Genomic DNA, 17,851 nt, shown 5'->3' with positions numbered 1-17,851 from the left:
AAACCGGTGCATGAAATGTCGAAATGCCTTTTGTAAGTCATTCATTTATCATTTCAGATTATTACTAGGCTAGTTCTTTGGGGAATTGTTTTGTCCAAAGGATTTCCAGTCTCTCTCTCTTTCCCTTCTCCACATTTAGAAACTCAATCCTTTCTCCATCACCTCAAAATGTCCGGTGCCTTTTCATGGTGGGGGGAGAAGGATGTCGATTCTTCTTTTGCACTGAAATTGTAAGGTTGTCAATTTAGAATTATATCACCCTGCGCTTAATGGTAAGCACTGTTGAATTCAGTGGGGCTTACCTTCGAATAAACATATTAGGATTATACTGTAAGTATGTCTTTCCCCTTTACTCTCCTTTCAAACACACCTGAAAGAAAAATCAGTTTAGAAATTTTATATGACGTTGATTTATTGGGGGGGGGGTGTACTCCGTCTTAAAGAGCAAAAACTGACTAACAGATGCCCACTTGACTGCTTCGGTTGGCGGAATCGGCACTACTGCAGGTGCCATATAATACTTGTTTTGCATTTGTAAGAACTTGGTTGTTTAGTGTGGCAGAAAGTGCACTTTGGAACTCTCTGCCTGTTGAGATCAAGCACTCTTTTTGGTGCATACTAGAATTCTTGTTTAGATAATCCCATCTCAGATGCTTATAAAGTTGAGGTAATTTCAATGTGTTTCTGTAGGGTTGTGAATTGTGGTCTATTTTATTGTTTTATCTTTTTGTAAACCGCTTTGAGGTATTTGTGTTTTGTTTTGTTTTGTTTTTACAAAGACCCTTTCCCCAAACTTAATGGGCATGTTAGTAAGGAGGGCTCACAACAGCCATCTCCATTAAGAACTAGATGTTGCAGGGAGTGTCCACAGCTGCTAGGGGGCCATGGAAAGATGGAATTCTCGTGGCTCCTAAAGTCCCTAGACATGCGTGCTTGGAATAGGAAAGCTTTCACCCTCCATATACCGTATTGCTGACATACAACTCCCATCATCCCTGGCCATTGGCCATTCTGACTGGGACTGACAGGAGTTGCAGTTTAGCAACATCTGAAGGGCCACAGGTTTCCCATCTGTTCTCTAGGGCCTCATAAGCCTGACCAGCGGTGGGGTGGGAGAATTTGATTCTGTTTGCATTTAAAGCACTTACCTGAATTTTGTGGTGCGGCTCTCCAACCAGTCTTTACAAAAATGCATATATTACTCTCTTTCTTCCTTTATTTGCAGTCAACAGACCATTAAAACATTTTTGTGGCAGTTGGCAGTTAGCAATTACAAATGATAGCATTAATTTAAAAAGTGCACATGAAACAGCTAAAAGCACAGAATTGAAATATTGGGCATGTTAGGGGGGGGGGAATGTGCACAAAGGTGAATATATGAGTGAAAATAACATACAAAAACACATTATATTAGGATAAATTGCTTGCAAAAATGCATACATTAGTTAAACTGCAGACAAAAATATGTTTATGAGGAGAAATCTGCACAAAAATGCTGAAGAATATTCATGAGGGCTTACAGAGAATATTACAAATTACTGCATAAATGTGGAGAACTGAATTTAAGATTGGAAAAATGAGAAACTTGAGTTGACCAAAACTCATGAATCTATTTGTCCCTCCAAAAAATGACAAAGCTGTTATTTAATTCTTTGATTAATTCCATTTATGCTTTGCTTCCTATGAAATATCTTAAATGGATTTCACAATAACTACATCAGCAATAAAAAAAACAATTACACAATTTCACGTATACAAACAATGAACTGCATTCAATGTTAATCCTATTAAGAGTAGACCCACTGAAATTAATGGGCATGATTGATTAGGTCCCGTTGATTTCAATGAGTCTACTCAGAATAGGATTTCACATACACCCCAGTTATAAGTGTTAAAAAAAATTGTAGAACAATTTCAGATATAAAAATAATGTCAAGTTATCGATTTTTTGTGTGAAGCACTTTGAGGTTTTATTAAAACCAAGCGGTCTGTAAATGTTGTGGAATAAATAATAGATAAAAATCCAAAGTAGGCTGGTTGTTTTCCTGAAGTCAAAAACAGCTCAACTATTCAGCTAAAGAAAAGATCACCATTTATAGCCCCAAAACCTTTCTAAACATGAAGGTTGTAGCCACCTGGCAGAAGAAGGCTGTTAAGAAAAGGCCACGACAAGCTTCTGCTGTGGGTTATTTATTTATTTAGAACACTTATATTCCACTTTACCTTTCCATGAGGCTCTCAAAGAAACCTACAAAAGATTATCACAATAAAATCACATTCAAGTCTGGTATCCATGACATAAAGAGAATAATAATAATAATTTATTTATACCCTGCCCATCTGGCTGGGTTTCCCCAGCCACTCTGGGTGGCTTCCAACAAAATATTAAAATACAGTAATCCTTCAAACATTAAAAGCTTCCCTAAACAGGGCTGCCTTCAGTCTTCTAAAAGTCTGGTAGTTGTTGTTCTCTTTGACATCTGGGTGGGTGCCACTACCGAGAAGGCCCTGTGCCTGGTTTCCTGGCTTCTCACAGTGAGGGAACCGCCAGAAGGCCCTCAGCACTGGACCTCAGTGTCCGGGCAGAATGATGGGGTGGAGACGCTCCTTCAGGTATACTGGACTGAGGCCGTTTAGGGCTTTAAAGGTCAGCACCAACACTTTGAATTGTGCTTGGAAACGTACTGGAGCCAATGTAGATCTTTCAGGACCGGTGTCATATGGTCTCGGCGGCCACTCCCAGTCACCAGTCTAGCTGCCGCATTCTGGATTAGTTGTAGTTTCTGGGTTGTGTTGTGCCTGTGCTGTGGTGTCAGGATTATGCAGGTGGCATTTCCCATTTGACCTGAGCCTCCTAAGGAGCGGAGCCTGCTGGAGGGCTCTTCCGAGACAAGAGAGTAGAGCTGAGAAGGTGAAACTCGCTCAGCCCATGATGGAGCCAAGCCAGCTGTTGCTGGTAACTGCCAAGCAGTGGCTCCCGCTGATGTTCTCTGGGGCAAGGCACAATTGCCTGGGCTCAGTTTTAATGGATTCAGAGTGCAGACAAAGTGCAAATATTTGCTTTATTTTTGCAAGCCGGTATTTGTTGTTATTGTTTCATTTTGCCACGGGAAACAAACAAACAAAAAAGGTGTTCAGGACTTCCCACCCTTGGGCTCTTAGGATCTGCATGTGCGCGTGCGCGCGCGCACACACACACACACACACACCAGCTTCTGAGAATTCACCAGGCATGGACACTGAAGGCATTATTGCTTTCAACTAGGGAATTCAATTTCCCCCTCCCCCTCCCTGAATTGTATAGCAACAAATCAAATGTCAAACGCAGATAGATGTAGTGGACAGTGTGAATTTCATTTAGACAGACCACACAATTTTAAAAATAGATAAAAGGAATCTGAAACCAAAGGAGAAAGTGCTGTCAGCCGATTGAACTTTAGATTGGTTTTTTGAAAACTTTTATTTCACCCCTGTCCATCTAAAACTTTGAAACAAATTTGCATTTTACAAAGTTGCCTTCCCCTGAAAGATGCAAGTTTGAAGAACCAGTGGTCGATACCTGGAGTGTGGGCACCTGATTGTATGCCTTGAGTTCCTTTTCAGAATCTTCCCTGCCCCAGAAAACCTGGCTTCGAAAAGCAATTGAGGAATTTCCCCCAACAGATTTGCTGGTGTGAGGTGGCTATTCTCCTACACAGGGAAAGTCACACGGTTGTTGTGAAGATGAAATGGCGAGGGCAAGGCCATGTGCTTGAACTCCTAGGAGGAAAGGTGGGATATAAAGGAAATAGCCCAGGGGTCCCCAACATTCTGATGGCACCTTTGGAAACTGTTATGGGAACCCATTTCACAGAAGAAAAAAACTGAAAATAAAACTCTATTTAAAAAATCCCAGCGAAGTGTCTTGGCCAAAAGAATACAATAAAGGCAACTGCCTGCATTCCCCCAAAGCCCCTGATTTTTTTTAAATGGGAGGGACGGTAGACTTTAAGCTGGCAACAAGGATATGTCTGCTGGTGCTATGGCACCCACAAGTACCACATTGGGGACTCCAGTGCTGGCCATACTGCCACACCCCCAACTCTGTATGGAGAACCAAAAGATAGAAAAGGGGTGCCTAGCTACATTAAAAGGCCTCTTTTCAGAAGTGAGGCCAGTGGTCCATGGGGATGTCAGGAATAGGGCTGGTGGCATAATCCTAACCTCCCCTACAGACATTTGTTCTACATGTGGAAGGGTAGATCTGAAAACAACATTTGTAGTCAGCCTATAAAACAGTACTCTTAAGAGGTCATAGCATCTTCACCTTCTTTGAATGGATGGCATCTCTGTAATATGTATTGTTTCTTCCCATACAGTTTCTGAAACCAGCTCAGCTGAACTTGTTTATCAGAGAAGGCTTCTGAATCAGACTGAAATTTTATATGTAGTGTTCCTTTTGGCCTGCATTTCAGTTTCTTTTCCTTTTGGTTAGCATCTATCATTCAGACATCTGGAACGTGCCCAGGCACAGGCCATCATCTTACTTTAAGCACTGCATCCACTGTTTAGTAAATGACGTGGACCTCAACAAACTTATTTATTATAGAAAATGTGTTGTTCTTTTTCAAAGGCAACATGGAATCATAGAATTGTTGAGTTGGAAGGGACCCTGAGGGTCATTTTTTCCAACCCCCTGCCATGCAGGAATCTCAGCTAAAGCATTCATGGCAGATGGCCATCCAGCCTCTGCTTAAAAACCCTCAGTGCATGAGAGTCCACCACCTTCTGAGGGAGTCAATTCCACTGCCAAACAGCTCTTATTGTCAGAAAGTTCTTCCTGTTGTTTAGCCACCTTTGGTCAGAAAAAAATATGCCCATGTTAAGCAGATCCACTGATTCAGAGTCAAAGTTGGCTTTAGCATTAACTACAGATTGTATGTGTATTTCTCTCTCTTGGTTCATCACTATAAAGAATCAAGTGTGGGATAGTGATTACAGTGTTGGACTAGGACCTGGGAGACTCAGATTCAAAACACCATGAAAATTTACTGGGTGACCTAGGGCCAGTCACTATCTCTCAGCCTAGCCTACATCACAGGGTTGTTGTGAGGGGAAAGCAATTTATGCTTTCCTGAGCTCTTTGGGAGAAAAGTGGCATATAAATGGAATAATAAATAAACAAAATTGTAGCATAACCTTTTTCTCGAAAGCCAAAGCAAGTAAGGTGTTTGCATTGCTGGAGGAAGGGTAGTTTGTGCCTCTTTTTAAAAAAAGTTACTTTGACACAAAATGTGCTTAGCAAAATGTGATGGAGATAAAATTCTCAAGCCCTTAAAACTTGCATTTGGTTCTGCCAATGTTATTTTAAAAGTTAGAAAACTTTGGCCACAATCCAGAACACATTTTTTATGTTTTTGTTAGGAAATGGATATATTAATTTATGCAGACACCATATTGTGTGTTGTTTGTGAGCATTTTATCTAGCTAACATTTGTAGACACAGTATAATTACATAATGGTACATGCAATTCACATTTGCATCCTGAATAAAAGTAAAAGATCGACCCCATAGCTGCCAAGTCCGGATCGTAAAGATCTGGGATCGGCAGCGCGCGCATGACCAGAAGTTGCGTGACGCAACTTCCGGTGGCGCTTCGCCCTTCTATGGGCACCAGAAAATGGCGGTGCCAGCGCCGGAAGTCGCTTCCGCGCATGACCGGAAACACGTAAAAGCGACTTCCGGCGCCGGCGCCGCCATTTTCTGATGCCCATAGAAGGGCGAAGCGCCACCGGAAGTCGCGTCACGCAACTTCCGGTCATGCGTGAAAGCGACTTCCGGCGCCGCCGGCGCCATTTTCTGGTGCCCATAGAAGGGCAAAGCGGCACCAGAAAAATGGCTGCCGGGAAGAAGCGAATTTAAGGGACAATGCCGGGATTTTCCGCCAAACGGGAGACCGCCGGGAAACAGTGAGAAAAAAGGGGTTTTCCCGGCGGATACGGGATACTTGGCAGCTATGCGACCCTTTTAGAAACCAGAATTAGTGGGCTCTTACATCACTTTAACAGGATACCCATATTACCGTACTGTCACAGAGTTACAATTCCCAGAGAGAACTATAGCAATTGCAGTTCTGTAGGGAGAATGGACAATGGTCTCCCAAAAACTCTCAGCTCACTTTATTAATTAACAGTTCCTAAGATTATTTGGGGAAAGCTCAGGGTGGCAATTAACCTTCTCCTACTTAGAGTAGACCTGTTGACACATTAATGGATATTGAGAAGAGAGTATAAAACTAGTGATCAAGACTTAAAGTAAAGGATTTGGTTCAACAAGAGAGCTCTTTTATAGGGACTGAATCCTTCTCCTCTCACACACATTGTAAAGCAAAAAAAAAAACACCACAAACCCTGACTTTGCCATGTAATAGTTTAAAGAAGAAGAAGGATGAGTCTACATTTTACTTTTATTGTTAGGTATACCCTTAAAAATGTGGGGTGTAAATCTAAAAAATGCAATTGATGCAGCTACTTACCTATTCTATTTTACCTGAAGATAATCTCATTAGTGATAGGGGGGAAAGAGGCAGCCTCACAAAAGAATGTCAAACAATGTCACAACCTGGTTCCCACCAGATGTTTTAGACTACAGCAGGGAAAGGCAATGTAAGGCCCGTGGGCCGGATGTGACCTAATCACCATCTCAATCCAGCCCACGGACAGTGTGGGAATCAGCGTGTTTTTACATGAGTAGAATGTGTCCTTTTATTTTAAATGCATCTCTGGGTTATTTGTGGGGCATAGGAATTCGTTACCCCCCCCCCCAAAAAAAATAGTCCGGCCCACCACAAGGTCTAAAGGAAGGTGGACCAGCCTATGGCTGAAAAAGGTTGCTGACCCCTGGACTACAGCTTCCATCGTTGCTGATAACTGACCACTCTGGAGCTGACGGGAGTTGTAATCTAAAGCATCTGGAAAGTGCTAGGTGGGGGCAAGCTGACCTATGAGAACTCAACTTCCAAGGAAAAGGAACTTTTAAATTCTAGAATGCAAAATGCATAGTGCCTGCTTTGTGCTCATTAGTCCAGCTATGTTTAATCGCTGGAACACTGGCCTTTCAGAAGATGCAAATGCCACCATGTTTTGAAATGCACCCTATTTCAGTCAGTGTGAATTTGGGACAGTCAATGCACAGTGTGTTAAATTTACGATGGAAGTGCTGACACAACTAACGCAAATATAGCAGCGCTGTTGAACACCGCTGTAATTATGCCACATTATATTAAAACATATGGTATAATTTAGCTTGGCATAAATGTATCTTTCTTTGTCACTGCAATGCTCATCATTTTTGAAAATTACAAATCTGTAATAGTAAAGGTAATTCATAGCTTAGCTGTAGTATTAAAATGATGGAGTGTTTCCCTTTTTGCTCAATCATTGATCTTTCAGTTTTTTTGTTCTGTTTGATAGCATTAATCACATTTATTAGCCAAGTGCTTATCATAAAGAATGTTGAGTGTTTCTATGCTGTTACTTTCATCTTCAATTAAGATACATATTTCCTCCTGCCACTGTCCCTTACGCACCAACAAAGTATTACTGATTCTAATTGGAAATCAAGTTAATGAATTCCTGGCAGTGTCAATAACCCAGACAGGCGCCTCCCCTCCCCCACCCCCACCTCCTTCGACCAATACAAAATCTAATCGAATGCTTTCATTGAAAACGGAAGATAACGGAAGATACCTTGATTAACATTAACATAATACTTTGCTCTGTAGAAAAGTATTGTGGGACATTGGCCCAGAACCGAGTGCATGGGCAAAATTAATAATGCATTCCTTAATTAGCATTTGGGGTTTTTTAACCTTTTGGGGGGGGGCAGATTAGAAACTTGAGGAGGTTTGGGCTGGCAGAAAATGGTTGGGTAGTCGGGGGGAGGGACCAGTTTGAGTGTCTTTGCCTGGCAACAGGAAATGCATATGATTTGTTACATGGAACAAGATGTGCCACGTAGAACAGGGCAGTCCACTTCACACACACACACACACACACACACACACACACACACACACACACACAACATTATCTGAAATAATTCCTTATGCCGATCTATGACTGTAATAAAGATGTGGATTGGTAATAATTCCAACAAAAACAGAATTCTCTGACCTATGCAACATTCAGCCAATGAGTACACATTTGTGTTGTCATTAGACTTTATTGCTTCTTCTTCTAGTTGTGCAGAAGGGCCATCAACTATGAATGGTGTTTCAAGGGACAGCTTGGCCCTGACTTCCAGGAAAATTCTCTTCAGCTGCCCACTCTGAGATGTGCTTGTTTACTTGAAGAGCTGAAAAGATTCCATACTCTGTGCGTTATATACCAGAGATGGGGAGCCTATGATTCTCCATATGGTGTTGGACTCCAACTCTAATCAGTCACAACTAGCCAATACAGTGGTTAGAGATGATGGAAACTATGATCCAACAACACCTGGAGAGAGACACTGGTGCCAACTATAGGGGGCCCTGGGGGCCTGGGCACCCACACCGCAGGGCTCTGATGTGACTTCCAGACTTCTGAGGCGATGTCAGAGGTCTTCAAGGCCTCAGATGTGCCGCTGCGAAGCGCCAATGTAATATGACATCATGACATCACGTTATGTCATGGGTGCCATTGGGCACCTATAATCTGAGGCCAAAGTTTGGAGAGTCACTGGTTCCCCATTTCTAGTTTAACAGCATAGGCTCTTTCCACATAATTGGGAATTCTGGGTGGTGGATTTCCTGGTCAGAGCTCATGTATTCTGTATGTATGTAGTCTTTGGTCACATTTGTGGAAGTCAGGGACATGGACAGAGAGTGCAGTCAATCTTCTCCATCATTTTTTTAAAAAATTTCATGGGTATGTCACATGCACAAATCTAGAGTCCATTATGTAGGAACTTCATTTAGCCATTGTCCCTGAACATCTTATTCCTGTGGGGTCTATTTGCTATACTGCAACAAAACAAAACAAAACAAACCAAACCCATAACTTACACCTATTACAAGGGAAAGAGAAAACACAGCCATTCAGTGCTATTTGGTGGAACTTTATTTTGTAATCCAATATGTTGGATGTTCAATTCTATATGTCAGCAGCAGCCCAGAATATATGGATGTCACTAGATCTTTCTTCTCCTTACAGATGGGCTTTCTCTTTTCTTCTGCCCGATTGTATCTTAGTAAACTCTTGACCTCACAGACATCCTGTGTTGGGGTTATATTTGTGTCCTTTCTTTAGTTTGTTGTATGTATTGTTGTTTCCCCCACACACCTTAATGCATAATTGAACATTTCATCTAATTAACTATTATTATTATTTTAATCTTCCTGTCAGGGTAGGGGGAAAATCTTTTCTTGACCCTTTGCCAGCGATGAAAAATAATTGCTCAAAGCCCAATCTTTGCACACTCTTTTCCAGGTGGAAGTGAATCTTCATGGGATAAAGAGAAACTTCAGTCACCCATCCCACCGGGATCCCATCATGGGGTCAGCCATGCGACACTGGCAGGGCAGCCAAGTCTGGGAAGTGCTCATCCTCTCAGCCCTCTGCAGCAAAACCACCTGCTCACAAACAGTATGTATGATGCTGTCCTCTTTTCATTCTCCACATGGCCATGAGAAGTGTGGGAGGAAAGCTGAAAACATGTGGTAGGGCTGAAAATCCTACCACACGTTCATCCCCTGCAAAAGTGTGTGGAGATACTTAGAAACTTTTTGAGAGCCAAGTGGATTCTAAGAATTGTCAGGATGGTGTTCTTAAATACAAGGTATTTACAGTATCAGGAAAACCTTAATACTGCTTCAAGTGACCAATGTGGCTGCTCTCAACAGCCCAGTCAACATTCCAGGAACACAATTTCCCTGGCCTGTGGAGGCTGGTTCTTTAGGGCAAATGGGCCCAACCAATCTCAGTCTTGATTTTTTCAGACTCACCTGTCTGCCTTCCTGCTTACAACATACTGTATCCAGGGGGTAGGAGGATGAGGTGAAGGTAGGATGTGTTGGCTCAACCTGTCTTTGGCTCTGGCTCCACCTACTGTTGAGCTCCGTACTTTCTGCCCTACCAGTTGCAATGTGTACCAGCTACCACTGTCCTTGGAAATCATCTGTCTTTATCATTTTGGTAAAGGAAAGGAAAGAACCTTGACTGTCCCTTATTTAAAGGTGAGACCACAATTAACAAAATGTTAGAATTCACCCACTCCATTAATCCAATCTCTGGGGGTGTTATTATCCCCTTCAAACTTGGGCCTAATACTTAGGACCAGAGCTTTAACTTGTAGTCCTAGATCTTTCATGAGTTACACTGAAATCTAAGCACTTTTGCTTGGGTTTGCTTACTTTTTTATGTGTGCAAACAAATGGGAAGTGAACATTTGGTTTTTGAATTAAAGCTGGAAATAATGATTCCTTGTTATACAAGTTTCTTTGGTAATTCTGCCAAACTTAGTGGTTTGAAATCATTGGAAAATACAGCCTTCTTTCTTTCCTGGTGCACAAAAGAATATTTTGTCCAGGCAGGAGAAGGAAAAGAATGTGGATGGGTTGCATGCCAGATAGACAAAGAGGAAAAAAGTTGTGAAAGGGTGACAGCAAATGAATGAGGGAGAAATAAATGTCTTAATTTGTGTTCTGAAATATTAAAGGTAGGTTTATGCAATTTACTTAAGATACATATATTTGTGATGTGATACAAAGTATATTGATTATCACTCCCAACGTTAGTTGAACACACTGAGCAATTTGCACTGGTTCTTATAACAACGCATTCTCTGATCCCCTATTTGGCTGAAAATCCCTAGACTTCTTGTGTCACACTGAATGACAGTAGCTAACTTCTATATACTGCTAAATTTCATTTTCTGTACTGAGGAGTTCAACACATTTGTAGTATCTAGTATCTTTTCAAGGTCTGCAAATGAAATTTCTTTCCTTCCTTTCAGATTATTTCACTATTTATTATTATTATTATTGTTGATCACCCTGTTGTCTTGCTGATCACTCAGCAGCCTTCCACAAGACAATTCAAGGGTTTACTGAATATCAGGCATTATGTCTGATTTGTGAACATGAGATGCATTTCCTTCACACACCCTTTTGAAAGCACTTGATGTATTGTCCCTTAAAACTGGCAATGTGCTGTTAAATTCCGTTTGTAGTTTGCATTTAGTTTGCATGTCAATTGGACTCTAAGTAGGCACGCAACTCAGTGCAGACAGATGGTGTCTGGGAGGGTTGAAAACTCCGTGGAGTATGAGGAAAGATTACCAGACTGCTGTGGGAGCATCAATGAGGAAACAAAGACTTATGTTTGTATGAGCTTGGAGGGTTGGGTGAGGTTGTAGAACTGCTTAAAGAAAAGAGATGTCACACGCACACTGTTCCAAAGCCCATCTAAGCGATCAATTAATTTTATTTATTTATTTAGCATTTTCTGTTAACATTTCTCAACTGGCAACCTCTCAGCAGTGTGCAATAAAATCAATGAAACACCAGAAAAAATTATAAAATCATAACATGCAGAGCAAATGACCAACACCGAATCAGATTAATTTGTGTTTAAATTCAGATCCAGCCCTATCTTCAGAGATTGTGGTGCACATAAAATTTAAACAGATTAACGTGCTCAAAAAGTAAATATAAAAATGGTTGGGGCTAAAGATGGATGTGTAATACATCCTTGTCCATCCCTAGCACAAAATTTATTCTCGGGATATATATATATATATATATATATATATATATATATATATATAGGTCTTGCATGACTGCTACTCCTGTGAGGGACAGTGGAAATTATTTCACGTCTTGTGCTTGGAAGTGGTGGTGAGAGGGCTAGTGCTCCAACATCTACAGTGGCTTCCTTTTGGTGTTCCATGTACAATTACACCTTCTGGTTTTGCTTTACTCAGCCCTTTAATGCATTGACTCCATATGACAAGCACAGTCTATACTAGGGATGGGGAACCTCTGGCCCTCCAGATGTTGCTGGATGAGAATTTCCTTCATCCCTGACCACTAGTTATTTTGGATAGGACTGGTGGTAGTTGGAGTCCAACAACATCAGGAGGGCTGCAGTTTCCCCATCCTGTATATACAACAGGAATTGAAAACGTTCCGCCCTCCAGGTGTTGTTGGATTCCAGTTCCTGTCAGGGGCAACCAGCATGGGGTGATGTGAGTTGTAGTCCAGCTATATCTGGAAGGCCACGGGTTCCTCATTGCTGGTTTAAGCGAAGAGCCTTCTCAGTAGTGGCACCTACCCTGTAAAACACCCTCCTATCAGATGTCAAGGAGATAAATAATTATACAACTTATGGAAGACATCTGAAGGCAGCCCTGTATTGGGAAATTTAAAATGTTTAATGTTATATTTGTTGGAAGCTGCCCAGAGTGACTGGGCCAACCCAGTCAGGTGGGTGGGGTTGCTCACGAACTCAGTGAATTGTGGTTGATTCCAACCACAAGTAACAGAAACCCAAATCAAACTGCAGTTTAATATCCTAGATGTTCTAAGGTTAAAATGCACATTTTCTTTCCCCTTGTATCGCATGAGCAGGAGGAGAAGGGTGTGCGTGTGTGCAAGCCCAAAGCATAGGAGCATACCCTCCAACTCCTGGTAAGAGAAATCCAGGATCAGCAGCGGCACAGCACCGGAAGTCGCTTCTACACATATCTGGACATGCGTAGAAGCAACTTCCGGTGCCTCTCTGCCCGATTTCCGGTGCCCAGACATGGGCAGAGCGGCACCCGAAATCGGTTCTACACATGTCCAGACATGCGCAGAAGGAGCCTTCCTGGCAGGTAGGAAATCCAGGGGATTTACGGGATTTTTTTTCCTATTCGGGATAACAGCGGGAAACGGGTTTAAATACAGGGGTTTCCCATGAAACGGGCGACTTGGCAGCTATGTGTAGGAGACAGGGGGAATGATCTCAAGATTCATTTCAGTTGATATCTGAATAATGATTTTGTGTCACTTTCATCAAGAAGTCTGGGGCTGATGGGAGTTGTGGCCCTAAACATCTGGAGGGCACCAGGTTGGTGAAAGCTGATTTGGATTAATGTGAATGAGCCTGGAGATCACCTCTTCCCTTTATAGTTATTAAAATGTTTGCCCTGTTTTCCATCTGTGGACATAAAGGTAGCTAAAAATGTCCTCAGTTACAAAAACATTTTAAAAGTTCATAATAAGTTCATAATAATTATAAATTTGAAAACAAGCCATCCCATCATTAAAACTTAACAGGAAGAGCAACCAACGCTTTGCTGGTCAGTTATACAATGAATCTTTTTGACTGAAGAAGTTTCTCCACTGACATCCAACTCTGTGTTCTTGCAGCTGCATATTTGTAACCTGGGTTATGCACCAGAGTTGTCTGTTTTTCTGGTCTTTTATAATTACCATTTATGTCAGTGTTTTATGCCCAAGTTCACTCTGCTTAAAATATTATCTCCATCTTTGTTAAGAAAGCTTCGCCCCTTGAAAATGCCATCTGTTTGCAGTGTGGATTTGTTTATTTCAACGTCTATTCCTCACCTTTCCCCAAGGGCTTGAGGAAAGTAACAATACTTAAAAAATAAACCAAGATAACACACCGTAATGAAATTCAAGATATCCTATAGCTGCTCAATCCTGGCCATTGCATGACAACTGAAACAAGAAAATACAGTTCTTCCGGAAGCTGTTTGGAGGATATGGTCTTGGATGGAGCTCTATGTTGCAGAGTATCTATTTGGCTCCCTCTCTGATTTTGGACTCCAGGTCAAGATGTTACACACTTTTTGACCTGGCTGGGAAGTAATGATTGGTCTTAATCATTTTAGGCTATCTTAAATCTTTTTTTTTTTTAAAACACATTATTTTATTAATGATATGTGTCAAGTAGTGGCTAATGCCCATTGGGACTTCTTCTTCTTCTTCTTCTTCTTCTTCTTCTTCTTCTTCTTCTTCTTCTTCTTCTTCTTCTTCCTCTTCCTCTTCCTCTTCCTCTTCCTCTTCCTCTTCCTCTTCTTCTTCTTTGGTGATCACTCATATCCGAGTAAGATTGTCTTCCATAAACACGGTTTTAACAATGGGTCCGTAAGTGACTGTGGAGGCCAATTCTAGATCCACACATCCTTCCACAATGGGGACATTGGTTTCCGGGTGGGAGTTGATCACGGTGTGGATTTGCCAAGCGTGCCTTCCTCTTAGCATGTTTCTCCCTTGCGTTCTGAGATAGAGTGTCTTCAAAGCCCATGACACCTTTGGTAAAGGCTATTCTCCAACTGGAGCGCTCACAGGCCAGTGTTTCCCAGTTGTCAGTGTTTATACTACATTTTTTATATATATATTTGCCTGGAGAAGTCTTTAAACCTCTTTTGTTGACCACCAGCATTACGCTTTCCATTTTAAAGTTCAGAATACAGTAGTTGCTTTGGAAGACGATCATCAGGCATCCGCACAACATGACCAGTCCAACGAAGTTGATGTTGAAGAATCATTGCTTCAACACTGGTGATCTTTGCTTCTTCCAGTACACTGATATTAGTTCACCTGTCTTCCCAAGTGATGTGTAAAATTTTTCGGAGACAGCGTTGGTGGAGGAGTTGGGACTAGTGCAGTGGTAAGCAGGGGGGGGGGCGAAGTTGGTGGGGCCAGGGATGACAGAGAGCCCTACCCCTAACTGGTTGCAAGTAAGAAGGCAGGCAGATGGGGGCTTGTCAAAGGCAGTCCAAATGGACCATAATCAATATGATTAACAGATGGAAAAAGAATGGGCATCATTCCATGCCTCCTTTTCAGCACTTCAAAGAAAAAGCCACAGATCTCTATATCTTTCAGGTCTCTCTGTGTTCCCTCACTTTCTTCCTCTTCCTCTTCATCCTCTTCCTCCATCTCCTCCAGTGCAGACAGAAAAAACTTAAGACATTTTAAAAGTGCCCTGTGGCTCTATGTAGCTTCCCACCCCTATCTCTTTTCTTGTAACATCCACAGATACCACAGATTTTCTTATCACTCCACCTGCAATTTGGTGGGGAAAAGATCTGATAGATTATTAATTGCATGGAACAGTTGCAGTCTTGAGTAAAATGTCAGATTATTAAGGAATGAAAAAAATAACAATACTTAATTGATCCACAGCCTGTTTTCCCCCCCCAGGAATAGATCTGCCTTTTATGATGATGCCCCACCCACTTCTTCCAGTTGGCCTACCTCCTGCTTCAGTGGCAATGGCTATGAATCAGATGAACCATCTCAACACTATAGCTAACATGGCCGCTGCAGCTCAGATGCACAGTCCTCTCTCAAGAGCAGGAGCTTCAGTTATAAAGGTAAGGCTCAAAGCTTAGTTACACAATCAACATAATCACATGGTGCAGCTCTTGTTGGAATATACCCTGGCAGCAAGAAGGGAGGACCTCATATTTACAAGCTCTTTTCCACACAGAGAAAATAAATACAGGAAACTGGGTTATCTCCTGAGATGATCTGTTTCTAGTTCAAGGGGCATGTCTCTCAGGTCAGCAAGGTTTAGGGGAGTGAGTTGTCATGCATAGGTAATGTGCTCTGCAAGTCATATAGCCCAGGGAAGTAGGAAGTGAAGTTCCAGGATCCTAAGAGTTATTGCACATATATGAACCCCAAACAGCAAAAATTGGAGCAATTGGAAAATGAATAGAAACAATGAATGGAGTCATCTCAAGTACTTAGAACACAGTGGCGACCTTCCTTCCTTCAGACTTCGTGGGTTTGTGTGTGTGCTAATCATGGTGGAGGCAACAGTTCCTGAGAGCAGCCTTTTCCTCTCCCCTGCCCCATATAATGCCTGGAATAGAGTCATCATCCATGGCATTGTTGAAAACAAAAATGGCAGACTCCAGAATCAAGAGTGTTGTTGTTAAACGACAGCCCAGAGCCTGCATCAATGTGGGCCTTGCTGATGCTCACCAATATTAGTCCATCTGTTGATTCAATTATAATGTTTAAATGGGATTAATGCAATCAATAGATTGAATTGTGCAAACCCTATTGCAAGCTGTTGTATGAGTTAGTTGCTTCTCTGTAGTGTCAGAAGAGTCTGCTTCATGGACATCTTTGAATGAGGTTATCATGTGTGTCTCCCTCCTTGCCTTAATTTATCTAAAACAAAGCTGTCTCTCCCTGCCTTCGCCACTACCCTGCTGCAAAATGTGCCTGCTCAGCAAAGTTAACGTTTAGTACTCTGGAAAGAAATGTCATAACTATGAAATTTGATTTCATCTTGACAAGAACACTATACATTAGGAAGAGCTACAGTAGGCCCATTTAGAAAGCCTTCCTTGCCATTTTTAATCTAGCCTCATGTGATTAGCAGGTCCTACTAGCACTTCTGTAGTAAAGACTCTTTGTCAAAAACTCTACTGTAAATCCCTGCCTTTACAGTCCCGCTGAGGAAACTCCCTCTCTTTGAATCTTGGCTTGCTGTAAGTCATCCATGGGATCAGAATTTTAAACAAAATGTTAGCACTCTCTGTTCTGCAGAATATGTCTTTAAAAAGCGCAGAATGAACTGAATGAGTGTAAGCTGGCTGTTGAGTGTAGGACTAGGAATGGGAAGATTACTCATTTCCCCAGTTCAGGAAGGCTTTGCACGGATGTTTGAAGCTCTAATGGAGGCTTCATCTTCTACACTATACATTTCCCATTGTGGTTTAATCAATGCCCCTATCCAGGGAACTTTGGGAACTGTAGCTCTGTGTGGGGAATGGGTTGCCTTACAACTCTCAGTACCCTCACTGCTCCTAGGATTCTTTGAGGGAAACCATGACTGCTAAAGGTGGTATAATAGTGTTTTAAATGTATGATGTTGTTGTGACTGGAGCTGTTACATAGGAGCCAGAGACTCCACCACCCTTCCTCTCAACCAGAACCTGATCCATACAAGTGTATATATGTACCATATTTTTCGCTACATAAGACACACTTTTTTCCTTCTTAAAAAGTAAGGGGATTGTGCGTCTTATGGAGCAAATGTGTGTTCCCTGGAGCCGAATTGCCTGGGGCAAAAAGCAGATCATGCTTTATATATATATAAAAAAAATAAGAACTAAAGGCTAACAAGAGGGAAAGAGGGGTGTTGAAAAGATGCCGCTCAGCAGCTGATTGCAAGAGATGGAGGAGGGAGATAAGGGACCCTAGCTTTCTGGCCCCACCCCCTTGCCCAGGCCTCCATTGTTGAATGTTCTGCAGAGGGAGGCTGTTTGTTTCCCCAGCAACATGTGACTGCCTGATTGGATTATCTGGCTGATTAGATTATCAGAAGCTGCACAACTGTGAGTTTAACAGGATTTTTTCCCTTTGCAAAGTAAACTCAACAAGTTTGAGCTGATCCTTTACAAAATGGGGCTTTTCCTCTTTGCAAAAGAAGCTGCACAACTCTGGGCTGATTCCCCCCCCCAAAAAAATGGGGCTTTCCCCCTTTCCTCCTCTGAAAACTAAGTGTGTCTTATGGTCTAGAGCAGGCATCCCCAAACTTCGGCCTTCCAGGTGTTTTGGATTGCAGTTCCCATCATCCCCGACCACTGGTCCTGTTAGCTAGGGATCATGGGAGTTGTAGGCCAAAACATCTGGAGGGCCTGCAGTTTGGGGGTGCCTGGTCTAGAGTGAAAACTACGGTAATTATCTCCCCTGCTAAGTAGCCTTGCATGAAGCTACCTGGGCACTTCACAGATGGTCCTGAAGCTCCTGGCTCACCTTCTTCCATGTCCTTATGACTCCAGATGGAATGAGCCAGCCAGGAATTTAGGCAACTGGTGTGGAGCCCTCTGGTGATGTCTAGGGTGAAGTGATACACC

General features: G+C 42.2%; 1 protein-coding gene across 4 annotated transcripts in view; it reads left to right on the top strand.

Moving 5' to 3' along the window:
• Positions 1-17,851, top strand: part of DACH2 (dachshund family transcription factor 2) — a 303,182-nt gene that overhangs the window by 218,612 nt on the left and 66,719 nt on the right. For all 4 annotated transcript variants that reach the window (XM_035113844.3, XM_060270328.2, XM_035113842.3 and 1 more), the window contains 2 exons: positions 9,451-9,606; positions 15,177-15,349. In XM_035113844.3, the coding sequence (XP_034969735.1) occupies positions 9,451-9,606; positions 15,177-15,349 (329 nt within the window). The remainder of the gene's footprint in view (positions 1-9,450; positions 9,607-15,176; positions 15,350-17,851) is intronic.

Source organism: Zootoca vivipara, chromosome Z2 (genome assembly GCF_965207765.1).
Source record: "Zootoca vivipara chromosome Z2, rZooViv2.hap1.1, whole genome shotgun sequence".
In the NCBI taxonomy this organism is placed as follows: domain Eukaryota; kingdom Metazoa; phylum Chordata; class Lepidosauria; order Squamata; family Lacertidae; genus Zootoca; species Zootoca vivipara.
Note: the sequence above shows the minus strand (reverse complement) of the source record. Positions and strands in the feature narration are given on the sequence as shown.